Here is a 16,456-nt window from a genome sequence, read left to right as displayed (position 1 = left end):
CCACTATCTGATTGCTGCCACATGTACTTCCTATTTTCAACTGTCACAGGAATGAAAGGTCACTGTCTTTTAATCCTTTCTATGTCCCCTCTCCATCAAGCATTCCTCACTATTGCTGTTGTTGGTTTTCATTCTGCATTCTGGTTTCTCTTATGACTTACAGATACTGTAAGTGCAGGGACACATGGATTGCAAAAGAGACCAGCAACGGACAATTTTTTATTCTCATTTGTTTTTCTACTCTTTTTCTCTTTAGGATAACACACATCGAAAAGCCCATTGATCAAGCATGTTGTTTGATATAGACTCAACTAGTAGAGATAATGCATTGATTTTTCATTCGCATTAATTTTGCGATCCCGTGGTCACAATATTAGCACACATGTTTGATACCTGTTTCTGGGTAGAGTGGTTTTTGAGAAAATTAAGCACCGTGTAAAGACGCTCGGGAAACTTTGTGTGATGGTTCTAAATTTGCAATGTCCAGGATAGTAGCCACTAGCTTGTATTGCTATTTACATTTTGGCTTAAATTAATTAAATTTAAATAAGATTTAAGCTTCAAAATTCAGTTCCTTGGTCAGGCTAGCCACATTTCAAGTGCTCATATGAGACAGAACGTACATAGAATATTGTCATTGTTTCAGAAAGTTCTATTGAGCAGCTCTTGTTTGAACTTGTGGGATTCTTGCAAGTTTCCAAATACTGCTGAAGGATATAATCTATCCCTTAAAATTTTCATTTTCTGGCTAACAGATTATCCTGTTATTAGACTTTACTTCTAGGAGAACACTAGCTTTTTTTGTTTTTTATTTTTCGTTTTCCAAATAACCAGTTTTGTTTTGTTTTTTTTTGTTTTGTTTTTTAAGATTTTATTTATTTATTTGACAGAGAGAGAGAGATCACAAGTAGGCAGAGAGGCTGCACGGGGTGGGGAGCAGGCTTCCCACCAAGCAGAGAACCCGATGTGGGGCTCGATCCCAGGACCCTGAGACCATGACCTGAGCTGAAGGCAGAGACTTAACCCACTGAGCCACCCACGCGCCCCCAAATAACCAGTTTTAAGTAGACACTTCTTGTTTATGCCTTCCGGAAGGGCCAGAACGGGCACGTGCAGAGAACACTTCGGGAGTAGTTGCTACAATGGGAGGGCCTGAACTGGCTCAGTCTCTTCCTCATGCCTGTCCTTGCACACACCCTCTGCCCTGCTCCGTGAGTCAGGCCAAGCCTAAACAAAGAGGCAAATGACTGTAGATCATGGACTTTTGAGGCATTTCCTGAAGAGGTGAGCTTACTCATGTTCAACCCAGAGCTGTCAAGTCCTGCTGTTCGGTCCTAGCCACCTTCTGACCGTTGCAGTGGCTGTTCACACCCTCAGAACGTGAATCACTGTTGGCAGTTTTAGCAAAGGACCATTGTTGTTCAGTAGAAAGTTGTATGTTTAAGAGCATTTTACAAGTTAAAAGTTTGTGACCATGTTCTTTTGGATTTGAAGTTTGAAATGGAACATTCTGTTCAGAGCATGTTGTTTAAGTCTTGGGTGTCTTCATTTTCAGTGGCTCTCCAAAAATTTCAAGAGTTGTGTTCTCAGCGGTTGGCATGTGATGGCCATGGGGACAACAGTAACAGATATATTATAATAGATATAGCACATGGAAATGTTTCCATTTATATGAAGGAGGGAGGCGGAGGTGGAAAGTCCTCAGATGGCTCCTCATAGCTTTTGTGTTTTGGAACTACCTTTGCGGGGGAGAGAGAATTTGATGCTACTTTAGTGCAAAGGCATGAAGGTACATATCTTAAATGGCACCGTAGGTGTGAGAAATGCAGAAAAATGCAACTGGAGGACACAAAACTGAACTGCAGGGCTGACAGAGAGAAAGCATGTTTTAATACAATTTCAAGTTTTCTTCTTCAGTGACATTCATTCTCTGATGTGGATGTCTCTCAGCAACAAAATGGCCAGAATTTATTTCCCAGAATCCTTGCTTTTCTAGATTATAAACAGTTCAAGTAATTATACAATGTGACTTGAGAATATTAAGTTTCGGCCCGAGAGAGAATAGTTTCACATGAGGTTCAAACATTTACTCATGACAATACCCTGTGAGGATTATATTTGTGTGTGTATAATTTACTTTCCTCTAGTATCCTCTCTAATATCCTTAGATAAATATATGTGTCCTTCATGATGGAAAAAAATTTGTTTAAGGACTGACTTTTCAATTACTTAAGTGATATAAGAATGTTACCTACTTATTATTCATTGCACTCTTATTTCATGTATACTATTTCATTCAATCCTGAAAACATATTTACAACCTGAATGATTAGAGCCTTATTTTACAGAAGCAGAAAATGAGGCACATACTCAGGTTCCGTTTGGGTTTAGAGAGAAGCAATGATTAGCACGGCTGGGATCCAAGTCAGTTTGTTAAATGCCGAGAACAATTTTCTGAAATAACCTAACTCTCTTAGAGTAAAAATACCCAGAGCGTCTTGAGCAAGCTCCTCAACAAGTTTCCCTCGAGTGGCTGGGAATTCCACCTCTTTGAAGTCTTTAGCTGTCTGATAAGGAGCAATGAGTGGGCCCGAAGGGGAGATATTTTTGAAGATGAACTCTGTGGTATCGGTAGATAATGTATACTTCCCACAATTTGATAGATCTTCCTGCATTCTCTGTGTTTATCACTACCCCAAGATGTGATCTTTGGTAGGGGGATGATTTCAATTCAATTTCTGCCTTGCTTTACTCTACTCCAATCTTTTTTTTTCCCTAAAAATGAAAAAGCTACACTTATCAATAATGTCAGTGTAGGAGGAAAACCGACCTATTGTGTTATTAGGAAATTACTGCTACTGGCAAGCCAGGGGTCCAAATCCGTAGTTTCATGCCAGAGCTACAAGCACATTGGGTGGGGTTAAAGGATACTGTGGTCCAGAGGGAGTAGGAAATGCCAGCTCTGCTCCTGTGGGAGACATTCCAGGAAGGAGGCTTCCTCTGAGCAAACCTGGGTACTGTAGAGAGTTGACAAGGAAGTCACCCGACCCTCGGGCACCACAACCTTGTTGGTTCTCCGAGCTAGCCCGGGTAAGAGCAGTCTGTGTCAGCTGGAGCCTCCCAACACACCTGTTGGTCCACAAATTGGGTCTGAATAGCTGGGGTACTCCTCATTAGAATCACTGCCTTTTGCTGAAATGGCAAAAGTGGTTTTTGAGCTGAGACCTACCCTGTTATGTTCTATTACCGTTAGTTTTTCCCTCTTTCCCCTCAGTGTTGCCAGAGATATGTTTCACTCTGTAACACCTTTAAGTTTTCTTCTGTTGGAATTCTTTGTTAACTGTCAGATTAGTTGGTAGCACCAAATGAGCCCCCTGGGAATCCGGGAAGGGGTTGTGTTATTTGGTACTGCAAGTGGTATTTAAAATGTACTTATTCTCTAGACTGTTGTCTTTTTTCTTTTTTTTTTAAAGGACTGAGGCTAAAAATATGAACAATGATTTTATAAAAATATTTACATATTACAAATATATGAATCTACTTTTACATAAGAAGCTTTGCCCTTCTCTTTGTCTGTCTTTCTGATCTCCACTTTGTCTTTTGCTTATTTTTCTAGGTGTTTAGCCCAAAACAGCCCATTATTCTTTTATTAGATGATTTTTTTTCCCACCTCTGTCTGCCTTTCTCCATCTTAGAGAAAGGATATATGCTCAGGTTGTATCATCTAGAGGCTTGAAACCATCTCCTTGCATTAGTGTTTTCCAAAGGGCCAAGATCAGTCGTAGGCAGAGAGAGTCCCGTGTGTATCTGAATGTCTTTGCATATGTCAGAGTAACTGTTTAACTAGTCCCAGATAATTGTCATGTTAGAAGGTTGTCATCTTTTGAATATTTTTTCTTTTGACTTTGGCACCCACCCACTGTCATTGCCTCAAATCCCCTACTCTTGGTGGAGTGCAGAGCAGAGAAGGAAATGACATCTCCCCTGGAAGAGAGAGCTCCCAGGCCTCAGAAACCATAAAGCAAGAATAGTGGCCCAAAGGCAGATATTTGGGCCTACGACCCTCTGAAGAAGATCAGGCATCAATTTATTTAAGTGCCTCTTGGGAATCTATGAGTGGTTGGTTGGCATCTTGTTATTTCTAAACATGGCAAATTTACTCTGCACGTTTTGTAGGAATAGACTTGAAAAGCATCCGACTCGAAGTCAAAGATCAGAAACCTAAGAATCACATTGTTCTCAGCAAAGCCGTGAAGCTTTATTTACTGAACAGACAACCTAGTCCTTTAATCAATACTCAGGCTCAAAGTAAGACTGATTTGTTAACACTGGTCGAACTCTGTATCATTTCTCGCAAATGTTGTATTTTCTCTTATAATTATTCTCAAATACCTCAAAAGATGCACCCTGTAGATGAGATGGGTAAGTCTCAAAAATATATCATGAGGACAGAAAAGAAGTTTGCTGTGTTCCTTTCCCTACTTGAAGTTATTTATGGCCATGGAGTGTTGCATGAATGACTTCCCCCTTAATTTTGGAAATCAAACATGCATGGTCCTTCCAGAACATTAGAATCTTTCATGTAACTTTCTCTTAAAAGAGCTTTCCCATGGAGTGATGATTCTTTTAAAGAACTAATACTCTATGCAGCTCACAATGTTTGAGGTAGATAAAGCTCAACCATTTTATAGGAGCAAAAACTGGGATCCGTGTCTTGTTCGTACTCAGTCCACTCCCACAGAAGATCCAAGACTGTAATTTGCTGCTCCTGCCTCAGCCATGACCCTTCTCCTCAGGTCAGGGAAATAAGCACTAATGTGAATAGAATCACTACTTCACGAGGATGAAACAGCAAGAAGAAAAACAAACACTATCCCTTGGTTTCCTTACAAAATCCTAATTTGCATTTCATTATTTTTTTAAAGTTGAACAGGGAACTCAATGAAACGATGGTAATATCGGGGTAGAGGTTAAAACTGTGATGCGAACAAAACTCCAGAACACACTAGATTAAAAACTGTCCTGGCATATGGAGAAGTAAGACAAAACCCAGTTCTCAGACGGTGCCAAGTGAAAAGGGTATCTTTGATGGTCAGTGTTGTGCTTTGAACAAAAAAACTGTAGGCTGTAGAACATGTCCCTCTTCTGTTTATTGTTTACTTACGGAACCAAGGTATTTTTGATCAGGACTGTGTGTATGTATGTGTGTGCTCACACACTTGAGTGTGTGTGTGTGTGTGTACATATATGATCTGTGTTGTATGGGTTGGGACAGCTGGAGAAGGGTTCACTGTACACACATATACCACATATAGTATTATCCCAAATGTGCAATGGTTTGGGAGGAAGCAAAGTTGCTAGAACTTGGTTGCTTCCCCTCTAGCTCTGCTTGCTATAAGCAGCGGAGTGAGACCAAGTTACAGAGGTCTCCCTTTCTTGCTGCTAGATCCACCTGTAAGGATGTTAGTCACTTCAGCCACTTGGGCCTCTTCAGGTGTACTTGAAGATGTGGGTCTGGCTGTATCTAATGAAGAGCTGGTCTTCTTCTTCTTCTTCTTCTTTTTTTTTAAAGATTTTATTTATTTATTTGATAGACAAGAGATCACAAGTAAGCAGAGAAGCTGGCAGAGAGAGGGAGGGGGAAGCAGGCTCCCCGTTGAGCAGAGAGCCAGATGCAGGACTCCATCCCAGGACCCTGAGATCATGATCTGAGCCAAAGGCAGAGGCTTAACTCACTGAGCCACCCAGGCGCCCTGGACAGCTGGTCTTGATGTAGTTCTTGTGTCTTGTTGGTCTTAGACTTCTGAGACTAGAGAGGCCATGCACATGTTATCACAGCTTTAGGGAAGATAGAGTTGGTCATACAGTAGAAAGAGAAGTTGTGGTGTACTGGTCGAAGGTGTCTGGTTTCCACTGAATCACATACCTAAATTCTAGATTTTAATGGTTGGTACCAATCTTCAAACAGTAAACGGGAATCTAGCTCAGGAAGGGCATGCGCTCCTGCTGTGTTTTACCCTGCAGCTGTAAGCCTTTCAGCCTCCCAGGCTTTCTGGCTAACACAGTGCTTCCAGCGTAACATGGCCCTTGCTTCCACCACCCGCCTGCCCTCTAAACCAGGAAAATGAAAAAACAAAACAAAACAGCATTTCTGCACACATACAAAAAATATTTAGTCATTCTCTCTCAGTTAAAGCACACAGATCACTCTGGACCTTTTCAGGACGTAAGATACTATATTTGCATATGAGCATAAATGGAACGTTTTTATACACAGCGTTGTAACGTGTAAGCAAAAAGCTTTTCGTGCCAAGAAACAATAATCACATTCGGCAGTTTCCAAAGAAAACATTACTTTCAGACAATTGTTACTGCTTCATTTGGAACTCATGAATCAAACCATTATTTGAATATTATAGTGCAGATTGGATTTATCCTAATTCAACTCAACACTAATGTAAATGTTGGTTCAATATTCGTTGGGGTTACCATTAGATTGTGACCACTCAGAAAGATGCGAACAGTGGTAATGATGGCTTATAACATCTGTGGAGTGCTTCACTGGCCTTGGGCTTGACACTTAACTTGCATTATCTTGTATCTCCTTGATCCTCCCAAGCACTCTAAGAATTATTATTGCCTTCCAATTTTACAACGAAACAACCAAACAACACCTTTGTTGCAAAAAGTACACATTTAGTAAGGTGCAGAGCTGAGAAGACACCACAATGCTTGTTTTGAAAAGACAAACTTTTAGGCCCTCTTACCAGCGTTTATATGGGAGTTGTTTAAAACTTTGTTTAATTATTAAAACTACTGCTATGTTAAATTTAGTATGCTAGTTCACATCCATTTTATATAAAGCTATTGGATTATTTAAATGCATTGTGCTTTGGGGGGAATGAAGCTTTGGTCATTGCATATATTAATGCTACTGCCTTTTACTGTTCATGTAATATTGAAATGGAAGGATGGAGAATTAAAAGAAAGAAAAGTTCAGTGATAATCTAGCCTTTTTTTAATCTAGCCCTTTAAAAAAAAACTTTTTTTTTTCATTTGTAGAAATTCTTGATTTATAAGTAAACTTGTAGAAACATGTTGGTTTTGTCAGGCTGTGGATCCATCTGATGTATGTACCTCTTTGGTATTGTTGGCAGTATCATGCTCAGTACTGTTCAATGAATAGCCAAATTCACAAACACAGAATATAACCTTCCAGGTCTGAATGCATAGGATTTCTTTCTCTTTTTCAAATTTCATAATTTATCCTTTTTTTCCCCCTCGTCCCTCTTATCTTTTTTCTGTATCATTGTTATTTGGAATCTCCCTTTAAAGAGGAAAAACGTCTTGAGATTAAACACTATCAGTTATTATCATTAGAGTATCACTAGTAAATGCAGATCTGTATACATTTTGATCTACAAGGACATAGCAATAAAAAGGATAATTTTTTTGACAAAATGAAACAACCAAATATCCACTTTAGATCATAAAATAATAAAGAACATGAAAGAAAATATTCAAAAGATAAGAATATTTTAATTGTCCACAATTCAATGATTATATACAAACCCCTTATACGTTGTTGAATTGGTTTCATATATTTCTAAACCAGTAACATTTATTATCTGTTGTTATAAAATGTTATTTATTATAATAATCAAAATATATAAGAAGCTAGAAGTTAAAGTTGCCCATTACTTCACTATCCAGAGAAAACTGTCATTTTTCTTATTCGACATGATGCTTTCAACATAAATGTGATTATAGTATATCCTTTTAGACCTCATTTTCTATGTTAACCAGTAGCCTTGGATATCATTTTACAAAGCTGCATATTATATATGGAGCTATTTTAAGCTACTTAATCAGACCACCGTGGATTTCTACTGTTTTGCTGTCTTGAACGATGACACCATATATCCTTTTGTTACTATTTTCTTTGGCTTCGTTCTTGGAAATGGAATCCCTTTGTCAAAGTAGATTGATCCTTTCAAGGCTCTTACTGCTCATAGCCTGCTTTCCAGGGTGCTGGCACCAATAAGAGGAGATGCCTTATAGAACTTTTTGTCTTTGAGTATTATACTTAATTTTGTTCTTGCTCATGAATAGCCTTATGTTAAAGGAGGGTCAAGGTCAAGTCCTATGTTAGCTTGCATGTCTCTGTTTATGTACGTGGTACAATCGAGACAGAGAAGAATAAGATGAATTTGTCAAAGGTTGGAAAATTAAGAATGTGAGTTTGAAAGATGCTAATAAAGGAAGTTGGATACATAGCTCTGCATATATGGGGTTTGTAAGATGTGGTCTCATTTAAGAGACAATGAAATGATATAAAATGACCAAATTGTAGGGGAAGTTGCAAAATTCTTGAAGAAGAATGTAGGACTTTATTTTTTTTTTAAATAAAAGACATCAGCTATAAATATTTTAATTGAAAACTTAAAAGTGCTAAGGGAACAGTGCTTCTCAGGATAGCCTAATATGTTTGACTATTAAAATATTTCTGATAGATGTCTTACACCATCAAAATACTTTATCCTGTTGTGCACAGAAACCTTTCTTTAAGATGCTTATGCATATTTATGACTGTCTTTCAGTTATTCGACATGAAATTCAAAGGCTTCCATTTGAGCCTGTCCATATTTAGTAGAATTGAATTTTTCATCTGTGTATATATGGGGAGAGGGGGGATTAGGCTTAACTATTTGGAAGAAAACTAATAAATTTGGTCTCAAGAATCTAGTGGTGATAATATCTCTAGATGAGAAAAGATTTTTATAATAATAAGGAGTGTTCATTTATTTTAAGCTTCAAGGGGCAAAAAACCCCTAAGATTGTAACAGATTAACTATAAGAGAGTTTGAATACATTACTCAGGGTTTCACTTAGCCATACTGCCTCTCAGTTCCTTGAGCTGTGTCTACTGAGGAACAATGAGGACTTAATTCTGATTTTTCAGAGGTTTGATTGGAGATACCAAGACACTGACTGGAAATGCCAGTACTGTTCACCACACACGAACGATGAGTTTTCCAATAATACCTACTACAAATTGTGCCTTCAGAAGAAGAAACTATCTTTCGTCAAGAAGAAACATTAAATCTCTTTTCTCTGCTTCTTGATGTTGATAGAAAGCTAGAAATACTACCTCATGGAATAGAGTCCATCAGGAAAAAGCAATCAGACATGTCATGCATGACTATGAGATATGTACGTAGTCAACTCTAGTTATCATTAATTGAATAAATACCATGACATTTTGCACCTTGGAGGAGTTTGTCTTAGAGTTACATCCTCATATTGATACACTGAAAGTTATTCATTCCCATTTTAAATAAAGGTCCATAATATATTACCTCATCTCCATTCATTTTACGACTAAGAAATAACATTGCTATGATGTTAAATTTCTGGTGAAAAGGCTTTTTAAAAGCTCTAATATAATGGTGCATTACCAGTAATTTGTAGTTTAATCACACGCGATACTTCATTTGTATACTTTAGTTTGCATGAGTTAAACTGCAAATTGCCCTTTAGCTCTAGAGTAATAGATAATTCTCGATAAAATCAACCTGGAACAATCTTACTAGTTTTTGTTGTTGTTGTTTTCCCCTTTCACACAAACTTCAAATGGTTATTTTGTATTCACTTAAAATGTTTTCGGGAAATCATGAAGGGACTATTACTTTCAACTCTTAGGTTCTAAAGTCTGAAAAAAAATTTAAACGAGGTATTTTTGAAAAGCTGTTATGGAGAATGCACTTTGCATAATATGTATCAGAACAAAAAATACTTTTGCTCTGAATCACATTTACATTATTGATTAGGAAAAGCTCCTTTGACTGTTCTTTTCTTATGAGATAGATGTATTTTTCCTAAATATGTCCTGCTATGAAAAACAAATAAGCCAGCACAATGAAGAAATGCAAATGAAATTTCAAAAATAATGTTTGAACAGCTCTTGTAGCTATAACACTTTAAACTGAGAAGTTCCAAAATTAAAAAAAAAAACAAAACAAAACAAAAAAAACCCTGAGATTCTCATTTCTACCTCTTTTCCCAAAATGTTCTCACATTTTAAAAACTTTTTTAAAGTAGCACAAATCTTTTTTGTCAACTTGAACCAAAGCATTAATTTGATTTTTAAAGACCTTCCTCATGTTCTAAATTTGAATTTTTGATTCTATTAACCAAACTTTCTTGTTGTTTTATAATTTAAATATTTATGACTGCATATCTTATTCAGTGACTCTTTGACCCATCCCTCAAATACAGTGATTCCTAAACAGCTCTATTAAAATTTCATTCATACATTGATTAATTTATTTATTCAACCAAATGCTTCCCATATTCCAGGCACCGTTCTAGGCACTAAGAATTAAATATTTAAAAACCAAGGTCTCTACCAACATGGAGCTCACATTCTCACCCTGGTTAGTATGTTGAAATCTCAAAGCAGTTTTCTTCTTAAAGGAGAAGTTAGTCTAAAGTAAATTCACCTTCTGCTCGTGAATCAAAAAGTTCACATTTCCAGACCACTTTATGTCTAAATGAACAGTTACAGATGATTAGCAACAATTACAAGAAATAGATCTGTAGACTTAGCAGCGAGCAAAGCATTTTATCTACTAGAATTCACCAGACTATGGAGTTTCAGTACATTCCAAGAGCTTTACTTAGCATTGATGCAATTACCGTTTGTATTTAAGCTGATATCCCCATTTCACCTGCTGCATTAAAAAAAAAAAAAAAAAGTAACATCTAAGTATTGGTTGAAAATGTTAGGAGGTTTTAAAAGGATTCCTGGAGAATTGTTATCTTTTACAGTGGCCTGCCAGCACTCACTCACATTATAAGACTATCCAGTGGAATAAGAAGTGTGCGGTGAGCGTGCGACACATGAAACACGTTTAGTTTCTCCACTGGAAATGGCCTTTTCGCTGTAAAGTGCGAGTTTACTTTGTTCCTGTAGTGTTCTGATTTTCAAATGTCATATTTGCACTTGCGGATTGTTTGTTGTATCATATTTTACATTTTAATTTTGGTGGAAAACATCTCCATTGATCTTTCGGATGATGTCATGCGGGGTTTTTGTTCTTCATTGTGAGGCTGGAGGGCCTCCAGCCTGCTGTGTGCTTTGGAAGCAGAGAGACCGAATCACATCTCTGCAAGGATGTGAATAGGCTGTTTGATGCCTGTGGCTTGCTGGAAAAATCTATAAACTTGGGAGTCAGAGGGTTCATGGAGGGATGGTTTCTTGATCTGTAAAAGAGGCATGAAATATTTGCTCCTCCTACATCAGCGTTCTATTGTTAAGGATTGAGTAAGACAATGATACCATTTTGCAAAAATTGTACACAGTTCTGGAAGCGGTAACTGGTATGATTCCAATTTTCTGTTAGTGTCTGCTCACCAATATCAGTATAATCTGTGTACATGTATTTGAGAAAAGGATGCGACGCGTCAGGATTTGAGCTATACGCTTAAAGGACTCCTTTGTTTTCAACATGCCTTTTGCTTATTTGGGAGCTGGAAGGAAACTATGAGATTCCCTTAATTACTGGTCACCCGTATTAAACAACAGACGCTGTGAAGTAGCTTTCCAATAACAGAATGCATAATGAACCCAGTAGAGATAGAAAACCCACTGGGCTTCAGAAGTAATACATCAGACATGACAGAGACGCTTTAATGAGAGTCATTAATTACAACTTCTTCTAAACCTGGGACAAACATTTTAGCACTTCCTCTGGGGGTGAACCCATGCCCAAGCCATTCATTGAGTTCTGTGGCATGCAGTGACGAGTGTGGGAAATTAACAAGAACATGGAGCTCTTTCCAGTAATAATACAAAATGATTAAGAGGACCTAAAAAAATCAATTGACTAATCAATAGTGTGTAACTGCTTGGAGCATTTTCCCCATGCTAATCAGCCATTAAGTTGTTTAAACTAAATGTGTCCAGTTTCCCCAATTACTGAACTGATTTACAAGACGTGGTCAAGGATGTCAGAGTCTACTGGAGCCAGATTCCAGAGCATTTGTCACTGAGAAAGATGGAAGGAATTTATAGATGACCGTCTCTCACTATGGATTCTGATGGCTCTTGAGAGGCACAATATGACAGGAGCCGTCCTCCTAGTCTGCAGACATTGCTGAATTAATATGGTCTGCCCTAGTTCTACACATGTGCATTTGTTTGACATGTGGCTGTGAACCTGATTGAATTCAGGAGTGATGGAGTTCAAAATAATGAAAGAAAACATCCATACACTATTTATGTTCAGGCCTTTAAAATGTTTTTTAAATTCCAGCCATGGTGAGAAGCATTCGGCAAATAAGACTCTGAGTTCCAAACAACAAAAGGTATTCTAACAAGACCTGCGACGTGACATATTATTACCTATCTGTATAATGCCGGCAATTCTAGCATCAAAACCACATGTAACTTTTTTTTGTTTGTTTGTTTGTTTTTTTAAGTTGAATGCCACTGTGGGGGAAAAAACAGCACTAAGAAAATAACTTTAAACAGAGCGAAAATTTTTTTATTGATATGTTTTACTTTGCTGGCAGACCAGAGCAAAGGTTTTGTGAACATTTAAAAGATGAAAAAGGTGAAGAATCCCAGAAGCGGTTTATCTTGAAGCGAGATAACTCTAGTATTGATAAAGAAGACAATCAGGTTGGTTCTCAAGTTTGAGAGTGGCTGACATTGTTGTTTTTGAAGGTGGGCTGACTTATGTTCTTGTCGTTCTGTTGTCCCCTTCTCCCTCCCCCAGCTCCCCCCGGCTTCTGTTACTGACCGTCCTCTTTCCAACCTCCTTGCCCCCTCGCCTCCCCCTTTGGCATTCAGTGGGTAGCCAAGAGAACGTGTCCTGATTGCTTCAGCCATGGCTCTGTGTTGGGCTGCATGGGTGGTGCTTGGCGCAGTTCCTGCTGCATGTGTTGGGCGGGTTGGGATGCCACCGGCCGGAGCTGTCGGGAAAAGCTTTGTCATCGCATTTCCAGATGTCTGTGTAACTATGGCAGTCCTTCCACTCCTACAGCTTTGTCCTTCAGTTGTGCACAAATTGAGCTGGATTCTCAATACGGACCGATGACCAACTGGTGTAGCTGTAAAGAACAAACCTTGTTATGGTGAGGACAGGTGGATTTTGCAACTCTCCTAAAATAAGTCTTCACAGAAAAGAATCGAGTTCATGTTTTAGTCTTCCCCCTCCTCCTTCCCATGTTCTATTGTCCATGTAAACTGTGTGCTTGTTTTGCATGAACTGTAGTGGAACTTTCTCCTTTTTGTGTATTACGCTTGTGACAGAACATTTACGTTGTCCTAGAGTAGCCTTATTCATGGTTCCTGGGCAAGGGTAGAGAGACTCTGCTCAACCTCTTCTCCAGAGTGGGGGTGGGGAATGGGATCCAGGGTGATGAGGAAGAAACTTAATGAATAGCAAAAGAAAACAAAGGTTCAACAATAATTAGAACTGCAGGGAGTTATACAATGCCATTACAATTACACTTTGTGTTTCTGACAATCAAAATAGATTTTTTGAAAATAGACTTTGCTTTAGAATTCTTAAAGGTAAGACAATAGGCATCTCGCTCAAGTTATTATTTTAATGACTCTCAGTGAGTCACTGGAAGTCAGTACGTGCATCTCCGATGTACTTTTTTTTTTTTTTAAACTTGTTCATCATCTGTATCTCGTTTCTTCCTACCCCCACTGCCACCACCATCAAGCGACAAGTAGCTCCCATGGACTCCGAGCCACATGCCTGTGTTGTGTACTTAGTGGGCGTTTGTTGAATGGATGGATGAACGTGGTTAATGCAGAGAATTTTGTGAGGAACAGCAAGAAGACGGTGGGAGGGTCGTTGAGATGCAGGCAGCAGTGCAGATGCGAGGCTGAAGAAGAGTCCTCATGCTGGGTTCTTTGGATTGTTGCTTTAGGTCCCTTGGCATTGGCCCTACTCAACCAACAGGCTTTTCAAACTTAGTTTCTACTTTCCATGCAAAAACGCAGAGCACAGGATCAAGTCAGGCATGGAGTAAAGAAGAAACACAAATTAGGACGTGGAGACGTCATGTCTACCGTTTCCTTTCTGCCCATTATTTTCTCTGTTCCCTTGTTCTGTGTCTCTAGTGCCCAGGTTTTTAGAGCCATGTCTTTCTTCCCTTAGCCACTTTGAATTAGCCACTACCTCAACATTCCGCCTTTGTCTAAGGATTCCAAAGCACACGGGTTAGCAAAGGAGACAGAGTCCATCACTGTGACCCACGTCATAGCTGAACTGGCGGAACACCTGAGACACCTCCAGGTGCTTTCGTTCTGGAAACAGCTGTACTGCGGGCATCTGGTGGGGAAGGTAGAGGGAGCAGCACACACCTGCCATTGCGTGTCAGGCACAGACACCGCACACCACACACACACGCACAGCCTCCTTAGGGGCCAGAGGGAATGAGACTCTTCATGCTCCATTTATTTAAGTGAACATTTATTATTCTCGGCTGACAGTTGCTTAACTGCAGATTTCCAACAGCTCAACTTGGATAACCGTACTGATTTCTTTTTTCTGTTCAGCAAAACAGAATGCATCCATTTAGAGATGACAGACGAAGTAAATCAATTGAAGAGAGAGAAGAGGAATATCAGAGAGTGAGGGAGAGAATATTTGCACACGATGTGAGTAGTTGTTTTAATTGCCTCTTTAGTGCCGTCCTTCCCCAGACAGCAAGCTGGCAGGACTCAGGAAGCTGGAGCCAGGGACAAATCGAACCGAGCACACCAGAGGTGTTTCTGGAAGAGGACCTGGTTCAGGGAAGTGATGGAAAAGGAGCCAAGGGTTGTGTGCCTTCCTAGGATATGACGGCAGGGGGAGTAGAGGTGTGATCCATCAGGGCCCAGTGAAACAGACCCTAAGTCTGCAGCAAGGTCGCCTGATTTAAAAAAAATGCTTTTACATCCATATTAGCCCGCAGACAGCCAAGTGTTGTCTTTGTAACACTAACGTTGTGCAGAAGAAAGACATGAAAAAGAAAGAGACTCTGTTAATCACATACATAAACATGGAATTTTCTGCATTCTTAGCAAGCACAAGCATTTTATTATACCAAAGTTAAATGATAATACTCATCTTCCCCCTCAGCTTCAGATCAAATTAGGTCTGTGAGCAGTTTATCACAAGGGGATAATCATGAAATGATTTCTTTTGTTCAAATCCCAGTGAAGAAAATGTGGTGGGGGATTCTTCTGTCCTCTTACCCACTGTGGCCAAAATAAAATGCTATTAAGCTAAATAAGAATGAAAAGGTGATTTAAAACAGCTGAATTTAAATGCAAGAAAGTGAAAAGGGCAAGCCAGTGCACAGCTTCTCCAGTCCATGAAATCATCTGGCAGCCTTCCCTTTGCAAAAGTAGAGGTGGGAGCTCCTTTGTGCGGATCTTCTGTGGCTTTGCTGGGTTAGGTGGGCCGTCCTACCTCCCATCGTGATTTGGTCTGGAGGCCATTCCCAGGTCAGACTAGAGACCTAGACTCCACTGCTTAGCATGGACGAGGCCTTCTGATCTTGAAGGTTTCAGGCCCAAGACAGTTTCCCAGGTCCTCCAACTCCTGCTGGATCCTTCAGTATAAAGCTGCAGAGGAAATTCAAATTCCACCAACAGTGTGTTTCTTTCATGTTGATACAGGTTTCTGTTATCTCTTCTAGATTCTCATTGCCTTTGTTGGATACAGTGAAATAGAACTTTAATGATTGAATGATCTGGCTCAGAGCTCTGGAGTTGGCAGAGTCTGAGAGAGGAAGTTGTTGAAGGATACTGTCCACATGCAGTTCTAGAAAATTGTATGGATGTGTGGGCTACTTAAGCTTTTCTTATGGTCAGAGTTATTGATGGTGCAGAGCATAGTCTGACACCTGGTAGGCTTTAATTGTGTTTCCTGGATAAAAGGACGAAGTAAAGAGAGGCTCTGTTGTACCATGATAGTTTAGGGGTGTCCTGAGTGGACTGGGAGACAGCATGTTACTGTCCAATGAGCTTCATGGAGAAAGAGTTTTCTGAAGGTCAGTTTATTTTTCATGCTTTTTCTTTCTCTCTCCCCATCTTTCCCTCCCCGTCTTACACACACACATACACACACAATTTCCCTCGGATTTTCATTCTGGCAAGTCATAAAATATATAAATGAGTTGTGTTGAAAAGCAAATACTAATCACTTAGATAATAGAAAAACATTATGCTCCCCCCCTCCCAAAGCAGGGCACATTGTCAGACACTCAAGGGCTGGATGGCAGGAAAAGCATCCTTGACGCTCGCCTGTGAGGAGGAGGCTTCTTATGCCGCTCCTGCCCTTCATGTGCACAGAGAGGTCGTCCCAGACAAGAAGGAGTCAGCACGACTCCCTGTACACATTGCAGTTCCCGACAGCCCTATTAAGAACAACAACAGTAAGGAAAC

General features: G+C 39.4%; 1 protein-coding gene across 24 annotated transcripts in view; it reads left to right on the top strand.

Annotated features, from left to right (window-relative positions):
- The window catches only part of ARPP21 (cAMP regulated phosphoprotein 21), a 153,703-nt gene that overhangs the window by 54,110 nt on the left and 83,137 nt on the right, over positions 1–16,456 (top strand). For 18 of the 24 annotated variants that reach the window (XM_046003061.1, XM_046003080.1, XM_046003076.1 and 15 more), the window contains 2 exons: positions 12,577–12,685; positions 14,582–14,683. In XM_046003061.1, the coding sequence (XP_045859017.1) occupies positions 12,577–12,685; positions 14,582–14,683 (211 nt within the window). The remainder of the gene's footprint in view (positions 1–12,576; positions 12,686–14,581; positions 14,684–16,456) is intronic. The other 6 variants (XM_046003079.1, XM_046003077.1, XM_046003084.1 and 3 more) reach the window with 1 other exon arrangement.

This window comes from Meles meles, chromosome 4 (assembly GCF_922984935.1).
Source record: "Meles meles chromosome 4, mMelMel3.1 paternal haplotype, whole genome shotgun sequence".
Lineage (NCBI taxonomy): Eukaryota > Metazoa > Chordata > Mammalia > Carnivora > Mustelidae > Meles > Meles meles.
This window is presented reverse-complemented; position numbering and strand designations above follow the sequence as displayed.